We start from the raw sequence: 13,987 nt of genomic DNA on the forward strand, positions 1-13,987 counted from the left end.
GTGGGGTGGCATTCTGGCTATTTTAATGTGGCCTAATGTGAACTAGTGATTAGGGATGGGTGAATTTAACCAGTTTTGCTTCGCAAAAATTCACCGAAATGCAGTTGACAGATGGTGAATTTTTTTGATGCAGGACATTTTTTTACTCCCATTGAAGTCAATGGGCATCATTTCCATGGCAAAATTCGGAGAAAAAAATCAGTCATCCATACTAGTGATGAATTCCCTGCATAAGCCTGGCACTGGTACATCCATGAAACCCAAATAACACAGGCAGCCATGTTGAGTTTGTAAAAAAACACATTATGGTTAATCACATTAATTACCAGTCACCACCATTTTCTATCCACATTATGATTGTGCTGAACCCTACCAGGACCTTGGTTATCTCCGGCTCAGTTATTCTAGAAGGATGTCTCCTCTGACTCAGGACTATTACAGCTACTCGGCCTGTAAGAGCAATTTGCTTGGGGAGGAACAGCTGCCAAATAGCTTCTGTCTACATGCCGTGGATTTGAATGGAGGAGGCCACGCTCTACATGATACACTTGCCTCAACTTTAAAATGACCAAACTAGAACGAGAGGTCCCAGGCCCCAAATGTTCCTGGAAAGTGTAATTTAGTAAGGGAGTTATCCTTGCGGAAAGCTGGTAATGATGAGCGAACAGCGAGAAGGGAAGCAGTACACAAAATTAATGAGGCAAGAGGCAGGCAGACTGCAAAGCTTTCAGGGCAACCAACATATAATGGGTCCCCAAAGCCGTTCCAGGCTGTGTAGATCTGTACTGAATGGCATCGCCTTCACCACTGAGCATTCCATAATTAAAGCTTACCCATAAAACATCTCCTTCAATAATGCATGAGTAACTTGGCCCTGTGCGTTCTTTGAGAAGCACAAGATTATTATACACGTTCTTCAAGCAACCACCCGTTGGCCCAAAAGAACAAAATTACTTATCGTGTTCTGAGTGGATGCAATATGGACGTGCACCTGTAGCACATTAAAGATGGAGCCCGGGGAATGCACGTTATTCTGTAGCTTTCATTAAAAAGCACATACACATAGTATCTGAAAAGGATTCATTTAATATTTATTCCACCTTAATAACCGAAGAGGCCAGATCATATGATGTGTTCTCTTCATACTTATAATTTGTTAGATGGTCCCACAATATCATGCTAACATATTTAGGAGTTCCGTGACTAAGTGCTTTTATATGAAGCACCAAGTTGACTTCTTATATCTTTATATAATACACAAAAGCCATGAATATCCTGTAAATTATATCCTTATAAACGGTGAGTTCTGATGTCATCAGTTATAAACGGTGAGTTCTGATGTCATTTCTGTCACATGACTCACTGAAGTTTGTGTATTATAATAAATAAAGTACCCCCCAGTTGTAAAATATGAGGATATTAGAAGTTACCTCGGAGTTCCATGACCTGTATAAAAACACTCGGCCTTCGGCCTCGTGTTTTTATATGGTCATAAAACTCCTCAGTAACTTATAATATCCTTATATTTTACAAGAGGGGGTACTTTATTCACTATATTATGGATTGGGTGGGTGAACCCTTATAAAACAAGGACTGGACTCTAGAGTACTGCCTATGACACATGGTGGTGTTTAAAGGGCATGTAAAGACTAAAAAATAAAATCCCATTTTTTACTTTCTTTAATGAAAAGAAACCTATCTCCAATATACTTTAATTAAAAATTGTTTACCGTTTTTATAAGAAACCTGACTGTATGCAGTGAAATTCTCCCTTCAATTACTGCTGTGGATAGGAATTGTCAGACGGTCCCTAACTGCTCTGCAGGGAAACAATCATACTTATGAACAGCAGGGGGAGCCCCCGCCTTACTTCCCAGCCATGCAGAACTCAAGCAGCTTTGTTTGTTTCCCTGTAGAGCAGTCAGTGACTGTGTAGAGATTTGTATTGGATTTTATTTTTGCCTTTACATCCCCTTTACTGTTTCCAACTCCAGCTGCAGGGACAAAGATCATGGAGCCAGATTTAAACAGATAAACTGGGATTCTCTTTGGAGGATTATTTTGCTGCAGCCACTGGTTCTGCAGAGTTGGAGAAAGTTTGTATTAAACAATACAAAAACTATAAAATCCACATTCGATTACATGACAACACAGGACCCAGTACAATCTTTATATTCTGATTATTAATCAGTCTTGCTGTACCGGCTTCTGGCAGATATTATTTGATTATTTGAGTTCACGGCAGCCATCTTCCGGGTCTTCGCTAATCTGAGAATGAGACCTTCATATCGAAATGGACGAAAATTGCCAAAGCGCCGGAAGAAGACACGAAGACCTGAAAGATGGCTGCTGTGAACTCCAAACCCACATTCTGCACAGATGGTATAAACCTATGACTACGTATCGGTGGTTACAAAACGCGTCAGGGAACCGATGCTTTTAATTTGTTGAAAATAAACATTTGCTTCTTTTAATTCAACGGGTGAATGGAGGGCTCTTCAAAGTTTTCTACTGATTGAGACTCACCTACAGCCACGGGCTTGGGGCGATGCACCCGTCTGATCTGGTGAGTTCCTTCTTGCAATTTACCCTTGATACTGTTTCAGGCAACATTGAACCCAGGAGCGGGACTGGGGTTTATACACCCGGGTCACCACCTTTTTCGGGTGAGCTGTTTTAATGCGAATGTTGAAATTGTCCACTAGAGATGCAATAGGAACCATATGGCAAAGCTCTTTGTATAATGTTTCCTTAGTGCTTAAATTAGCGGCGTTCACTTGTGTTCATTTTAAGTGGATGGAACCAGATTTAGCACTAAACATTTGTGTATATGAACCCAAAACGATGGCGAGGTTATAACCTGCATGAATGGCATAATGAAACAATATATATGTGTTATTATCACGACACCCACCTGTCATGTCGCAGCGCCCTCATGTCTACATATACAGTCGTGGGATCAGGCCCAGACGTTCCCTGAAAAAATAAAAAAATAATATATAGAAAATATGACATTAAATAGAGAGGGTGGCGAGAAGCAGAATATGATACAGTGTACATTCATATTTATAAGCAGATAGATTAGCTGATAGGAACCAAGCAGAAGCCTCTATATATTGGTCCAACAGCCTTGTGCCACACTCGCACCCCTTTATATCACATGGATATTATACAGGTATGGGATCCGTTATCCAGAAATCCATTATCCAGAAAGCTCTGAATTACAGAAAGGCCGCCTCCCATAGACTCCATTTTATCCGAATAGTCCAAATTTTTAAAAATGATTTCCTTTTTCTCTGTAATAATAACAATAAAACAGTAGCTTGTACTTGATCCCAACTAAGATATAATTAATCCTTATTGGAAGCAAAACCAGCCTATTGGGTTTATTTAATGTTTACATGATTTTCCAGTAGACTTAAGGTATACACACATTCAGCCTTAAAGTTTAAAGTAAAATAAAAAGCCTCATTTGGACAACAACAAACATACAAATACACTATTTATAAGCAATTTAGGATTTAGCTTTTTATGTGTTTGTGGGTGGCAGCTGCCATATTACTTGCACCCAATGAAACAGGCAGGGAGGTTAATGGCTCCTAGAGTGTGGTTTAGGTGGGAAACTGGGAGAAAACCTGATGGGCCCCGCCGGCCCAGACCCGCTCCTGCACTCCATCTCTTTTTTTTGACACTGGTAGCACTGGAATAACATAAGTAAGCGCATTCGTGCGCCAAGGGGGGGGGGGCGGGGAGGTGAAGCTGCCACAGATGAGCTTTTGCACCACAGATAAGTTTGAGGCTGGTGGGCCCGGAGGATGGTGTTGGGGGCCTCGGAGGCTGTAAACCCGGTGGGCCCTGGGCCCACCAGTCCGACACTGCTTAGATAGATGACCCTGAGCCTTAATTATCTGAATATGTGTACAGGTATGGGACCTATTATCCAGAATGCTTGGGACCTGAGGCTTTCCAAATAACAGATCTTTCCGTAATTTGGATCTCCATACCTTAAATCTACTATAAAATCATGTAAACATTAAATAAACCCAATAGGCTGGTTTTGCTTCCAATAAGGATTAATTATATCTTAGTTGTGATCAAATACAAGCTACTGTTTTATTAAAACAGAGATAAAGGAAATACTTTTTAAAAATTTAAATTATGTTATTAAAATAGAGTCTATGGGAGACAGCCTTTCCGTAATGTCTGGATAAAGGGTTTCTGGATAAGGGGTCCTATATTCATTCCAATACTGTACATGAAGCACAAGCACAGACAGTAATGTTACACTGGGACCCCTAGCACCTCAATAGTCATAGTAAACATTGGGGTATCTATGTATAGTTAGGGTTGCCACCTTTTAAAAAAAAAAAATTACCGGCCATGGTGGGGGGACGGAAAAGAAAGGGGTGGGGCGTGACAAAAGGGGTGGAGCCAATGAGGGGCCCCACAAAGAGGGCGGAGCCAGGGAGAGTAGCGCCATAAAAGGGGCGGGGTCACTGGGAGTAGCGTCACAAAAGGGGCGGGCCCCAGGCCAAAGCCAACGAAAATGTAAGTTTTTGTAAATGGTATTACAAATTCCCGGCAGCTACATTGCGGTAAATTTGCAATACCGGCCCCGGCAGGTGTTTTACCGGCTAGGCCGGTAAAATACCGGCCGGGTGGCAACCCTATGTATAGCTATGAATGATTTGCCAATAACCCCAGTAACAGCATGGAGCTGGGTGCCCAAGTCCTTAAAGGACAAGTAACATCAAAACATTATTTTTAAAAATTCGTTAGTATACAAAGAAAAAAAACACCAAGACAAATTAAACGTTGAAATTGCAAAGCCTTTATTGGGATACAGCGATGATCCATTGTGCGGCGCTCGATTTCTCCTCCCTGGCTATCTCCTATAAGGAAGGCAGGGAGGAGAAATCGAGCGCCGCACGATGGATCGCCCGATCACTTTCTGAAGAAGTCTTAATAAAGACTTGATGATTTTAAAGTTTCATTTGTCTTGGTGTTTTTTTTCCGATGTATACTAACGATTTTTTTTTTAATTCTTTTGATGTTTGAGATCAGCATAAAATAAACTCTGGTGAACCACAGCCAATTCAGGTTCTCCAGAGTTTATATTTTACTGGTCCTTTAACCTTCAGCCAGAGGGAGTGCATAACTCTGGACACTTACATAGTAACATAGTAAGTTAGGTTGAAAGAGACATACACCCATCAAGTTCAACCTGTTAAGTCTGTATATAACCTGCCTAACTGCCAGTTGATCCAGAGGAAGGCAAAAAAAAAAACATTTGAAGCCTCAGATGGGGAAAATTTCTTCCTGACTCCAAGATGGCTATGGGACGAGTCCCTGGAGCGAGTAGACATCCCCACAACATCCAGTGACCAGGCCACAGAAAAAAATTCTACATTTATTATGAAACATGTCCTGTAAAGCCCTAAATGCTTCATTCTCACAGGTACGAAACGCATCAAACAACAGCCCAAGTGAGTTAGCAGAAGGCAGGTTATACAGCATGGAAGGAATATCTTGTGTACGGGAATGAATTAGGAATGAATATGATTTGGGTCCAGTTGGCAATAGATAAAGGTGTTGTGATATCCACCAGGTCTAAACAAGTTCTTCCCATTCATTATTTTCATGTATAGGGATGCTCTACACTTTACAACAGTATCCTGGAAGAACGTGGCCAGCTCAGCACTGTATCTTGAATTTCAGTAGGAATTTCCCATATTACTGTTGCTGGACTGAGAGCTTGTAGAGCATGGGGAATGCAAATGGTATGAGCAACTGAAAGTGGAACCATCATTAAAGCTAAATAAAACGTCCCCCCGTGAGATGTATGCACACAGTTATGCACTTTGCTGTCTTACGTTGCACAGAACTAGGTTTCTAAACTGTGGCGTACTGTGGTCCTGCTTGTTTTAGCCACGACTATTATATGTCTGTGTACTGAGCCATGAAACATACGTAGGTGGTGACATGAAGAAACAACCAGTAATATGCGTTTTCCAGATTGAGCAGGTAGAAGGCAACAGACATGATGAAATGTCAATCAATCATCAAAGTGGGTGGGGTTACAGGTGTATGGGGAACAGTAATGGTGGCCAATAAAATTATGGAGTGCAGAGGGTGGAACAAGGGAAGAGTCGGGAAACATGGGACTTTTTAAGGCTAAACCTTGGTATTAGGTGAATGAGCCCATAGAAACAGCCATTTTCAACTTTTCAAACAGTGGCATCTGCTGTTTAGTTTTGACGACAGGCCACAGTTGGCAGAAAATGAAGTTAGTGAGCATGGGAAACTCTTGTGATGTTGCTCTGCTTAGAAACGTCAGACGATTCACTAACTATATTCTCTGAGCTCAGCAACATCTCGAAATGTGTCTTTGGGGTATAAGTAGGACTTATCCTTTTATACTCCCTTTACACAGGATTTGTACCACTGAATGATTTGATAATAGATAACAAACAAGGGAAAGTTGTGCTCACCACTAGTTTTTAAAACCATTAGGCGGGGGTGCAATGAGGCTGTGACCACAAAATACATATAGTCAAATACAAGAGTCCTCTGCACTCAACCCATTATCAATATATTTAAGACAGAGACATTTTGTGCATACTGCTACTGAAAAATGCCTTACCCTTTAAACAAAACAGGGATTGATGCAATTTGAGTATAGGAACTGGCCAGATATGGGATGACTGTGACGTAGTTGTCCAGCTTAAATATATTGCAATAAATGGACAAACAATCCCTGTTTTGTTTAAAGGGTAAGGCATTTTTTAGTAGCTGTATGCACAAAATGCCTCAATGTCTTATGGAGCTAGCACACAGGCAGATTCGGGGAGATTTAATCACCTCTTCTGCAGGGCGACAATCTCCCTGCTATAATGAGAAAACAGCAGTGCCAATGCACTCGCGGTGCTTCGATATCCGAAGTTGATCGAAGTTGCCTCACAAGGAAAGTTCAGGCGCAGCGAGTGCATTGGCGCTGGCGTTTTCTCATTACAGCAGGCGGAAGGCGGTTCGGGGAGATTGTCGCCCCGCAGAAGAAGCGATAAGTCACCAGGCGACTAAATCTCCCCGAATCTGCCCGTGTGCTAAAGCCCTTAAATATATTGATAATGGGTTGAGTGCAGAGGACTCTTGTATTTGATAATAGATAAGCAATGGTGAAATGTTATGTTCAGCAGGACAATATGGTCCTTAAACATGGATCGGATGGGTTTTAAAATTTCATTTTGGAATCTATTAAGACAATAAAGTGGTGTTAATAAAGTCTTATCTCTAAAAACTCATGGACTAGACTGTCCATCAATAATAATTTAGGGAAGGAGAAGCTCCCCTACCTGCTCAGCCAGTGTCCCCAGCCTGTGTGGCTATAGTTGCAGGAATAGCAATAGGATGAGTGAAGGTGCATAAGGGAGTATGTAAATAAAGAACAGGGAAGGGGGTACAAAACAGAAAAAAATAGGAACGCAGGGGAGGAGAAGGAAAACGCCAGAAGCAGGGAATAAAAAAAAACAAAAAGAAACAATGTCAAATATACAAACTGTGAAACAAAAACAAATGGGAGAAAAGTCTTTGAATGGTTGGAATGGTAACAGGGTGCAATGACTTGGAATGGTGAAAGTAATTCAGTCTCAGAACTTGGATACCATAGAGGCAATAGGCCTATAACATCGGTATCTTCAAGCAATAGACATTGACTGCAGTGCAACTGAACTGTCTGGGGAGGAAGAGGCTCCACAAATCTTTATCTCTCTGCTGCATGCTTTAAAGGAGAAGGAATAGCGTATTACACTTGGGGGTGACAAAAGTTAAGCACCCCTAAATGAATACTTTAACTTACCTGACATCAGCAGAAAACTGCACCAGCCCGGGGTTCTTCTAACGACCACCATGGAGAGACCCTCTTCCTGCTTCTTCGGGTCTCCTTGCAGTTGTGCATGCGAGCTATTTCGCTCTACTGCGCATGCGTCTGCCCCGGGAAATTTGAAAACCGATGAAGCAGGAAGAGGATCTCTATGTGGTGCTCGCTAGAAGAACCCTGGGCTGGTGCGGTTTTCTGTTGATCGGAGCACCGGCCTGGGGTGTCAGGTAAGCCTAACTTTTGGCACCCCAATTATAAAATGCTATTCCTTCTCCTTTAAGGATGTCAGATGTACCAAAACAAAAAGTATGGGCCACAAGTGGAATAATTCTGGTACCTCCCAACCAGCATATCATAGACAAAATGGTCGTGGATCAAAAAAAATATGTTTATTACAGTTGACATGACTGCTCCAAATCCGCAGCTGACCCAAACCCGAAATTGGGTCCCGTGGGTTTTAGGCTGGTCTACACTTCACTAGTGTGAAACCTTGTCCCTTTCTGCTAGATATTTTATGAATTCTAAGATTTTAGCCATTAATTTTACTTATTTGTGTTTGTGACTTGACTTTCCCACATAACCAAATAGGCTGAAAGGAAGCAAATCCCACAAATAAGGTTCCAACATCTGTTCACAACAATGTTAAGATGATAAGGGGGACCCTGAACACATTAGGGTGGTGGCACATGGGGAAATGCCTTCCCACTGTCAAGAATCGCCATCAGGATGGCATACGTGCCGCTTCGGTTTTCCAAAGGCGCCCGAAGTGAGGAAACTTCAGGCAACTTCGAAAAACCAAAGTGACACTTGTGCCACCCTGCGGGCGATTCACATTCTTGACAGTGGGAAGGAATTCGGGGAGATTAGTAATCGGCAGTAGCAAAGATTTGTCACAGGCGACTAATCTCCCCATTTGCCACCACCCTTAAAGGAGAATTCAACCCCCCCAATGAATAAAAACCCCTACCCTCCATAGTCCCCCCTCCCCCTGCACAGGTGTTAAAGGACAAGTCAACCCTTTAGCAAAAAAAACCTACCCCCCACCCCATGTTGACCCCCCCTCCCTCCTCGGCCCAGCATAGCTGCCGCCCCGGGGAAATGCCCCTAACTTTTTACTTACCCCTCGGCGCAGATTCAGGCATCGGAGTTCCACGCAGCCATCTTCCGGGTCTTGTCTTCTTCCGGCTCTTCTGCAATTTCCGTCCACCCGGAAGATGGCTGCAGTGAACTCCAATGCCTGAATCTGCGCCGAGGGGTAAGTTAAAAGTTAGGGGCATTTCCCTGGGGGGGGGGTCGGCAGTTAGGCTCCTTTAACACCTGTAAATGCCCCTAATCCTGTAATTACCCCTCATTGCAGAGTCAGTGCAGCGGAGCTCACATAGTTATCACAAAGTGGAAGACTGCTGATGCAGCGCTTACTTTCCCAAGATTACTGAAGTGCTGAGGATGGCACCTGTGAGCTCCGCTGCGCTGACTCTGCAATGAGGGGTAATTACAGGATCTGGGGCATTTACAAGTTTTAACACCTGTGCGGGGGAGGGACTATGGAGGGTAGGGGTTTTTATTAGTTGGGGGGGGTTGAATTCTCCTTTAAGCCTTAAAAGAGGCCCTGACACCACTGCCTTAGAGGCACAGAAAGCTCTCTATACAGAATAACAATACAACTGCAATGAAAAATAAATGTACCCATGCCATTGCACCCATCACAATACAAAATGTATTTACTGTATAAAAAACACTCAAATAACATATGAAACATATTTTGAGTGCTAAGTGATGTCGAATGTGTCCTATGACTTATTTAAACGTGTGTGTTAAGTACAATGTATCAAATACGTTTCCCATTGAGAAAAACGGCACATTAAAGAATGGAGAGCGAGAGAAGGAAGGTGAAGTGCAAGCATGGGGATATAGGAATGAAGTAACAGCACACTCAATTCTGTAAGTGCCACACAGATCAATAAGCACTTCAGAGCTAAAGGGACCCCGACAGGCTCCAAAACGCTACCTTCAACCCCTGGCAAAATAACCCATGGAAAATAAATGTAACCTACTCAAACTGGCGAGCGGAACACCACTGACATTTACATTATAATTAAATATCAATCGTAAAATTCCGATTTACTCCACTGGATTTCTTGGAATTGGCTAAAAAAAAGGGGGGGGGGGGACAATGAGCAGAAAACTTTAACTGACGCCCTAAACAAGGTTCCTAGACTGATGGTCACAAGTGGAACCTGACAAATACATTTGCTTGTTTAATACAAATGGCTGTTCCATCAGGGTTGGACTGGGCCAGCGGGACACCAGAAAAAAAAACAGCCGACCCAGATCTGCTCCCTACCTGAAACTATGGGCGCTCCACCTGAACTCCCCCCAATCGTCTACACAAGGATAAAGGTATGAGCGGCATTTAATGATGTGCTCCTTCAACCTAACATTATTTTTCTGTTTCAGCCTCTAAATAAAGTTATTTACAACATTGATTGGCTGCACCTATGTGAAAAAACATAAGGGCAGGGGCACACTGGGGGTGATTAGTCCCCAAACTGCCTTCCTCCCGGCTAGAATCGAAATCACCATGATGGCACTCGGAGCGCTTCGTTTTCCGAAGTGTACCAATGCCCCAAATGTACCAAAGTGTAAAAAATGAACTGGTCTAGGGTATAGGCACGTGTAGCATGGTGCCACCATTTCTTCCATGTTCCAGGGATTCCTAGCATGGATATGAGGTGGTTGGATGTGCCTTAACTTTTTTTTTACTTCCAATAATTGCTATATCTTTTAGTCCATACAAGGAAGCCCTAGGAGATGTAAGAAAGTGGTGGTGCCACACTTCCCATACCAACAACCCAAGTGTTTTAATATTTCATTGTTCTTTAAATACAGGGCTGCATTGTGCTGTCTGTTCCCTGATGCTCTTTCCATGCTGGTCATTACACTGATCTGAAACTTAACATTTTCATTACACATTTGTAACATTGGACACTGAAACTAATGATTCTGCAACAGCAAATTCTGGAATCATCAACGACAGCTTCTTGTCTCTGTTTGTAAAAAACAATTGGGCGCCAAATCTGGTAGTCTTGATATTATCAGCACAATGTTTTGAAATGTCCACCTGAAGTAGTATTAAAGTAGGGGGAAACATCTAAAGAGCTGCAGGCAAATGAATTCCAATTTGTGCCTAACCTTTAAGTTGCTCTTGTGCAGAATGGAATTGGAATTAAGTTGTTTTCCCGGTGGTCTGTTCCACATACACACAAAGTATTGTGGTCAAAACTATTATCAAGGATAAGGAATTTGAAGATTTACATATGTGAATTACAACAAGTTTAAGTAAACACGGGCTGCTCTAATTTAATTTTAACAATGAATTAATATGGTGGGCAGGTACAGCAGGTGGCACCAAGCTGAAAGAGTTATAGTGATGCATTTATGTGGAGAAAAGACTTAGCTGGTTTTGTTATTCCCATATTAGTGACTGCATTAAATCTCTCACTCCTCTTCAATGAATCCATCAATCTGATAAGGACCTTACCTGCAAACATATGGCTAAGTTAACTCGGCAGCCAAACGATGTGCTTACAGCCCTTGGATGGAGACCCAAGTCTTTGAATAACTTTGAGAAAGACTGGGTGAGAGATATTCTAGGACGTTCCTCGGCCACCACAACGCAGGTCCGTACCCTGGACAGGTCCAGCCCCCTTGCCTGTAAGAAACAGAAAATATAATGCTGTAATAATTATCAATATCCCAAAGGTGGCCATAGACGTAACAATTCCGATCTTTCTTGGAAAAGATCTTTCCAAGAAAGAGTGTTTGTTTCAATACACACGTGTAGAGCTCAATCGTCAGATATACAGATAGAAACAACAGAATTCTATGTGTATCTAAAGATTCAGAACTAACAATGGCTGATGTTTGGGTGCCTTCAAAGGCTACCGATCAAAATTTCCAGTTCAGCCCGATCGACAAGCCGACCAATATCCAAGTCTTCTTCCGATATCAGTGGGCTTGATTCCCACCATACACACACCAAATATCGTACGAAAATTCTTTCATAGGATATTATCGGTGCGTCTATGGCCTCCTTAAGTCCTACGTAAACCTCTTTCCCAAATAACAGTTTACTTGTGAGTTCCTCAACCTAACTTTTTTCTAGTTGCACACTCAATCTGGGAATCACTGACCCATTTTACCTGCTCTCATTGGTTGCATTCAACATGAGTCATAACTACACACCTTAAAGGCTTCCTAAAATTACATAATAATGTTGAGGAACATGTGTCTTTATAGAAACAGAGAGGCTCTCTTGCTATTGGATGTGCAGCATTAATGAGTATGATTAAAAGCATCAGTGATGATGTGGGTCACCACGTCTCAAGACCACCAGTTGACATGGCATATCTGATAATCTTAGGTTTTTAAGATATATTTTAGGTTATATGCAGGCCTGTGGTTGCATTTCTAGAGGTGTCCAGCCAAGACAAGGGTGGGTAAAAATTAACAAAGCTCCCAAGACCATATTTACAGTTGGAAATACAAATAATAATGTATTTAATATTTAAGGAGGAACATGGAAGAACTTCTCCATTAAGACATTCTTCAAAGTAGCTGCTTCTTGCAGTTGGCTACAACTGGACTCTTTATTATGTTCCAACTTAAAACAATGAGACCTATTTTTATCTGTCTACAAGCAGCAGTTACTCATCTTCTAGTGTGACCCAGGTCTAAGGGTTACCACTGGGTCATTCAACTAAGGCTTCAGCCTGCAAAAGAAGCTTAAATTATCTGTGATTAACCAAGGTACCAAGCCCTATACATCTGAGTGAAAGCGGAGAGAAGTACACCTAATAACAACTTTTTTTAAGAATGAAATCATTCTGTAGTACCACTTATTCCTTACATTTCTACTGACCTCAAACCAAACGTTAGATATCGGAAAGTAGCTTAATGCAGAGGGACTTAGGGCAGAGACACGCGTGGAGATTCGGTGAGATTAGTCGCCCATCAACAAATTGTCTCTTCTTCAGCGACTAATCTCCCCGCAATGCCTTCCCCCTGGCTAGAATGTAAATCGCCAGCGAGATGGCACTTGGAGCGGTTCATTTTCTGCACTCACCCGAAGTTTCCGAACTTTGGGTGACTTCGGAAAACAAAGTGCTCCGAGTGCCATCCCGCTGTTGAATTAAAATCCCTGCCAGCGGGAAGGCATTACGTGGAGATTAGTCACCTGAAGAAGAGGCCATATGTCGCCAGGTGACCCTAATGCACATTTTGTTCATCTTCCTGCAGAGTCAGTTGTCTCTTTTGATGTTTGAGCAGTTGATTTCTTCTGCTTTGATTGGCTTCAAGATTATTCTTACATAATCACTCACCTGCTTGCCTGCAACAGAATGCAAATTCTACAGCACCAACTATTAGGGGCCAGGCTGCCCATGACATATTATTTACGTGTCCAGGTTAATATTTAATCTGCGCTTCTCAGCAAGGAAGGGCTTTGAGTTGGTTAAACACAAACGGGGCATATAATGAAAAGGTAAATGAAATACCCAGTTGATGTATGCTGTTTTATGAAGACTGGATATATTATCACAAACGATCCACCATTATTTAGAAGTACAGTAGAATTGGAATGGGCCCCATTGCAATTAGAAGTGATGAAACACGTTACCTTCAGGGATTCAGTCTGTAAGCCAAGTCCCTTGGTGCAAAGCTCCATGACTGAGTAGGAACAGAATGTGTCTCTCACTTTGTACTGACTGACAGCCAGGAGCCACAAGGCAGGATTGAGTTCCAGCTCTGAGGGAGGAATCAGAATAGACTGGTGTCCTGAATACACGCTGTAAAGACATGAGATATATTAGCATGCGCCGGTCGTCCCACCACAAACGTTCATACATTTACCATTGCGGAAGTTACTATACAGCATTCTATATACCCTGGAAATATATATATATATATTTATATCATATCTTCTAGCCATCTGATAAGCATAGCTAAGCTCCATTACTGCAGAGCGGCAGCACAGATACCAATTCCTTCCATAAATAATCATGGTTATCTCTTCTTCATAGGGAACAAGAATTTTTCTGCAGAGCTGATTAA

The 13,987-nt window shown here is 42.2% G+C and overlaps 1 protein-coding gene across 4 annotated transcripts in view; it reads right to left on the reverse strand.

Moving 5' to 3' along the window:
* LOC108718748 (disco-interacting protein 2 homolog C) overlaps positions 1 to 13,987 on the reverse strand; it is a 278,249-nt gene that overhangs the window by 16,958 nt on the left and 247,304 nt on the right. For 3 of the 4 annotated variants that reach the window (XM_041565806.1, XM_041565808.1, XM_041565807.1), the window contains 3 exons: positions 13,554 to 13,722; positions 11,418 to 11,588; positions 2,915 to 2,976 (listed from right to left, as the gene is read on the reverse strand). In XM_041565806.1, the coding sequence (XP_041421740.1) occupies positions 2,915 to 2,976; positions 11,418 to 11,588; positions 13,554 to 13,722 (402 nt within the window). Of the gene's footprint in view, positions 1 to 2,914; positions 2,977 to 7,352; positions 7,383 to 11,417; positions 11,589 to 13,553; positions 13,723 to 13,987 lie in introns of all 4 variants that reach the window. The other variant, XM_041565809.1, reaches the window with a different exon arrangement.

Source organism: Xenopus laevis, chromosome 6L (genome assembly GCF_017654675.1).
Source record: "Xenopus laevis strain J_2021 chromosome 6L, Xenopus_laevis_v10.1, whole genome shotgun sequence".
In the NCBI taxonomy this organism is placed as follows: domain Eukaryota; kingdom Metazoa; phylum Chordata; class Amphibia; order Anura; family Pipidae; genus Xenopus; species Xenopus laevis.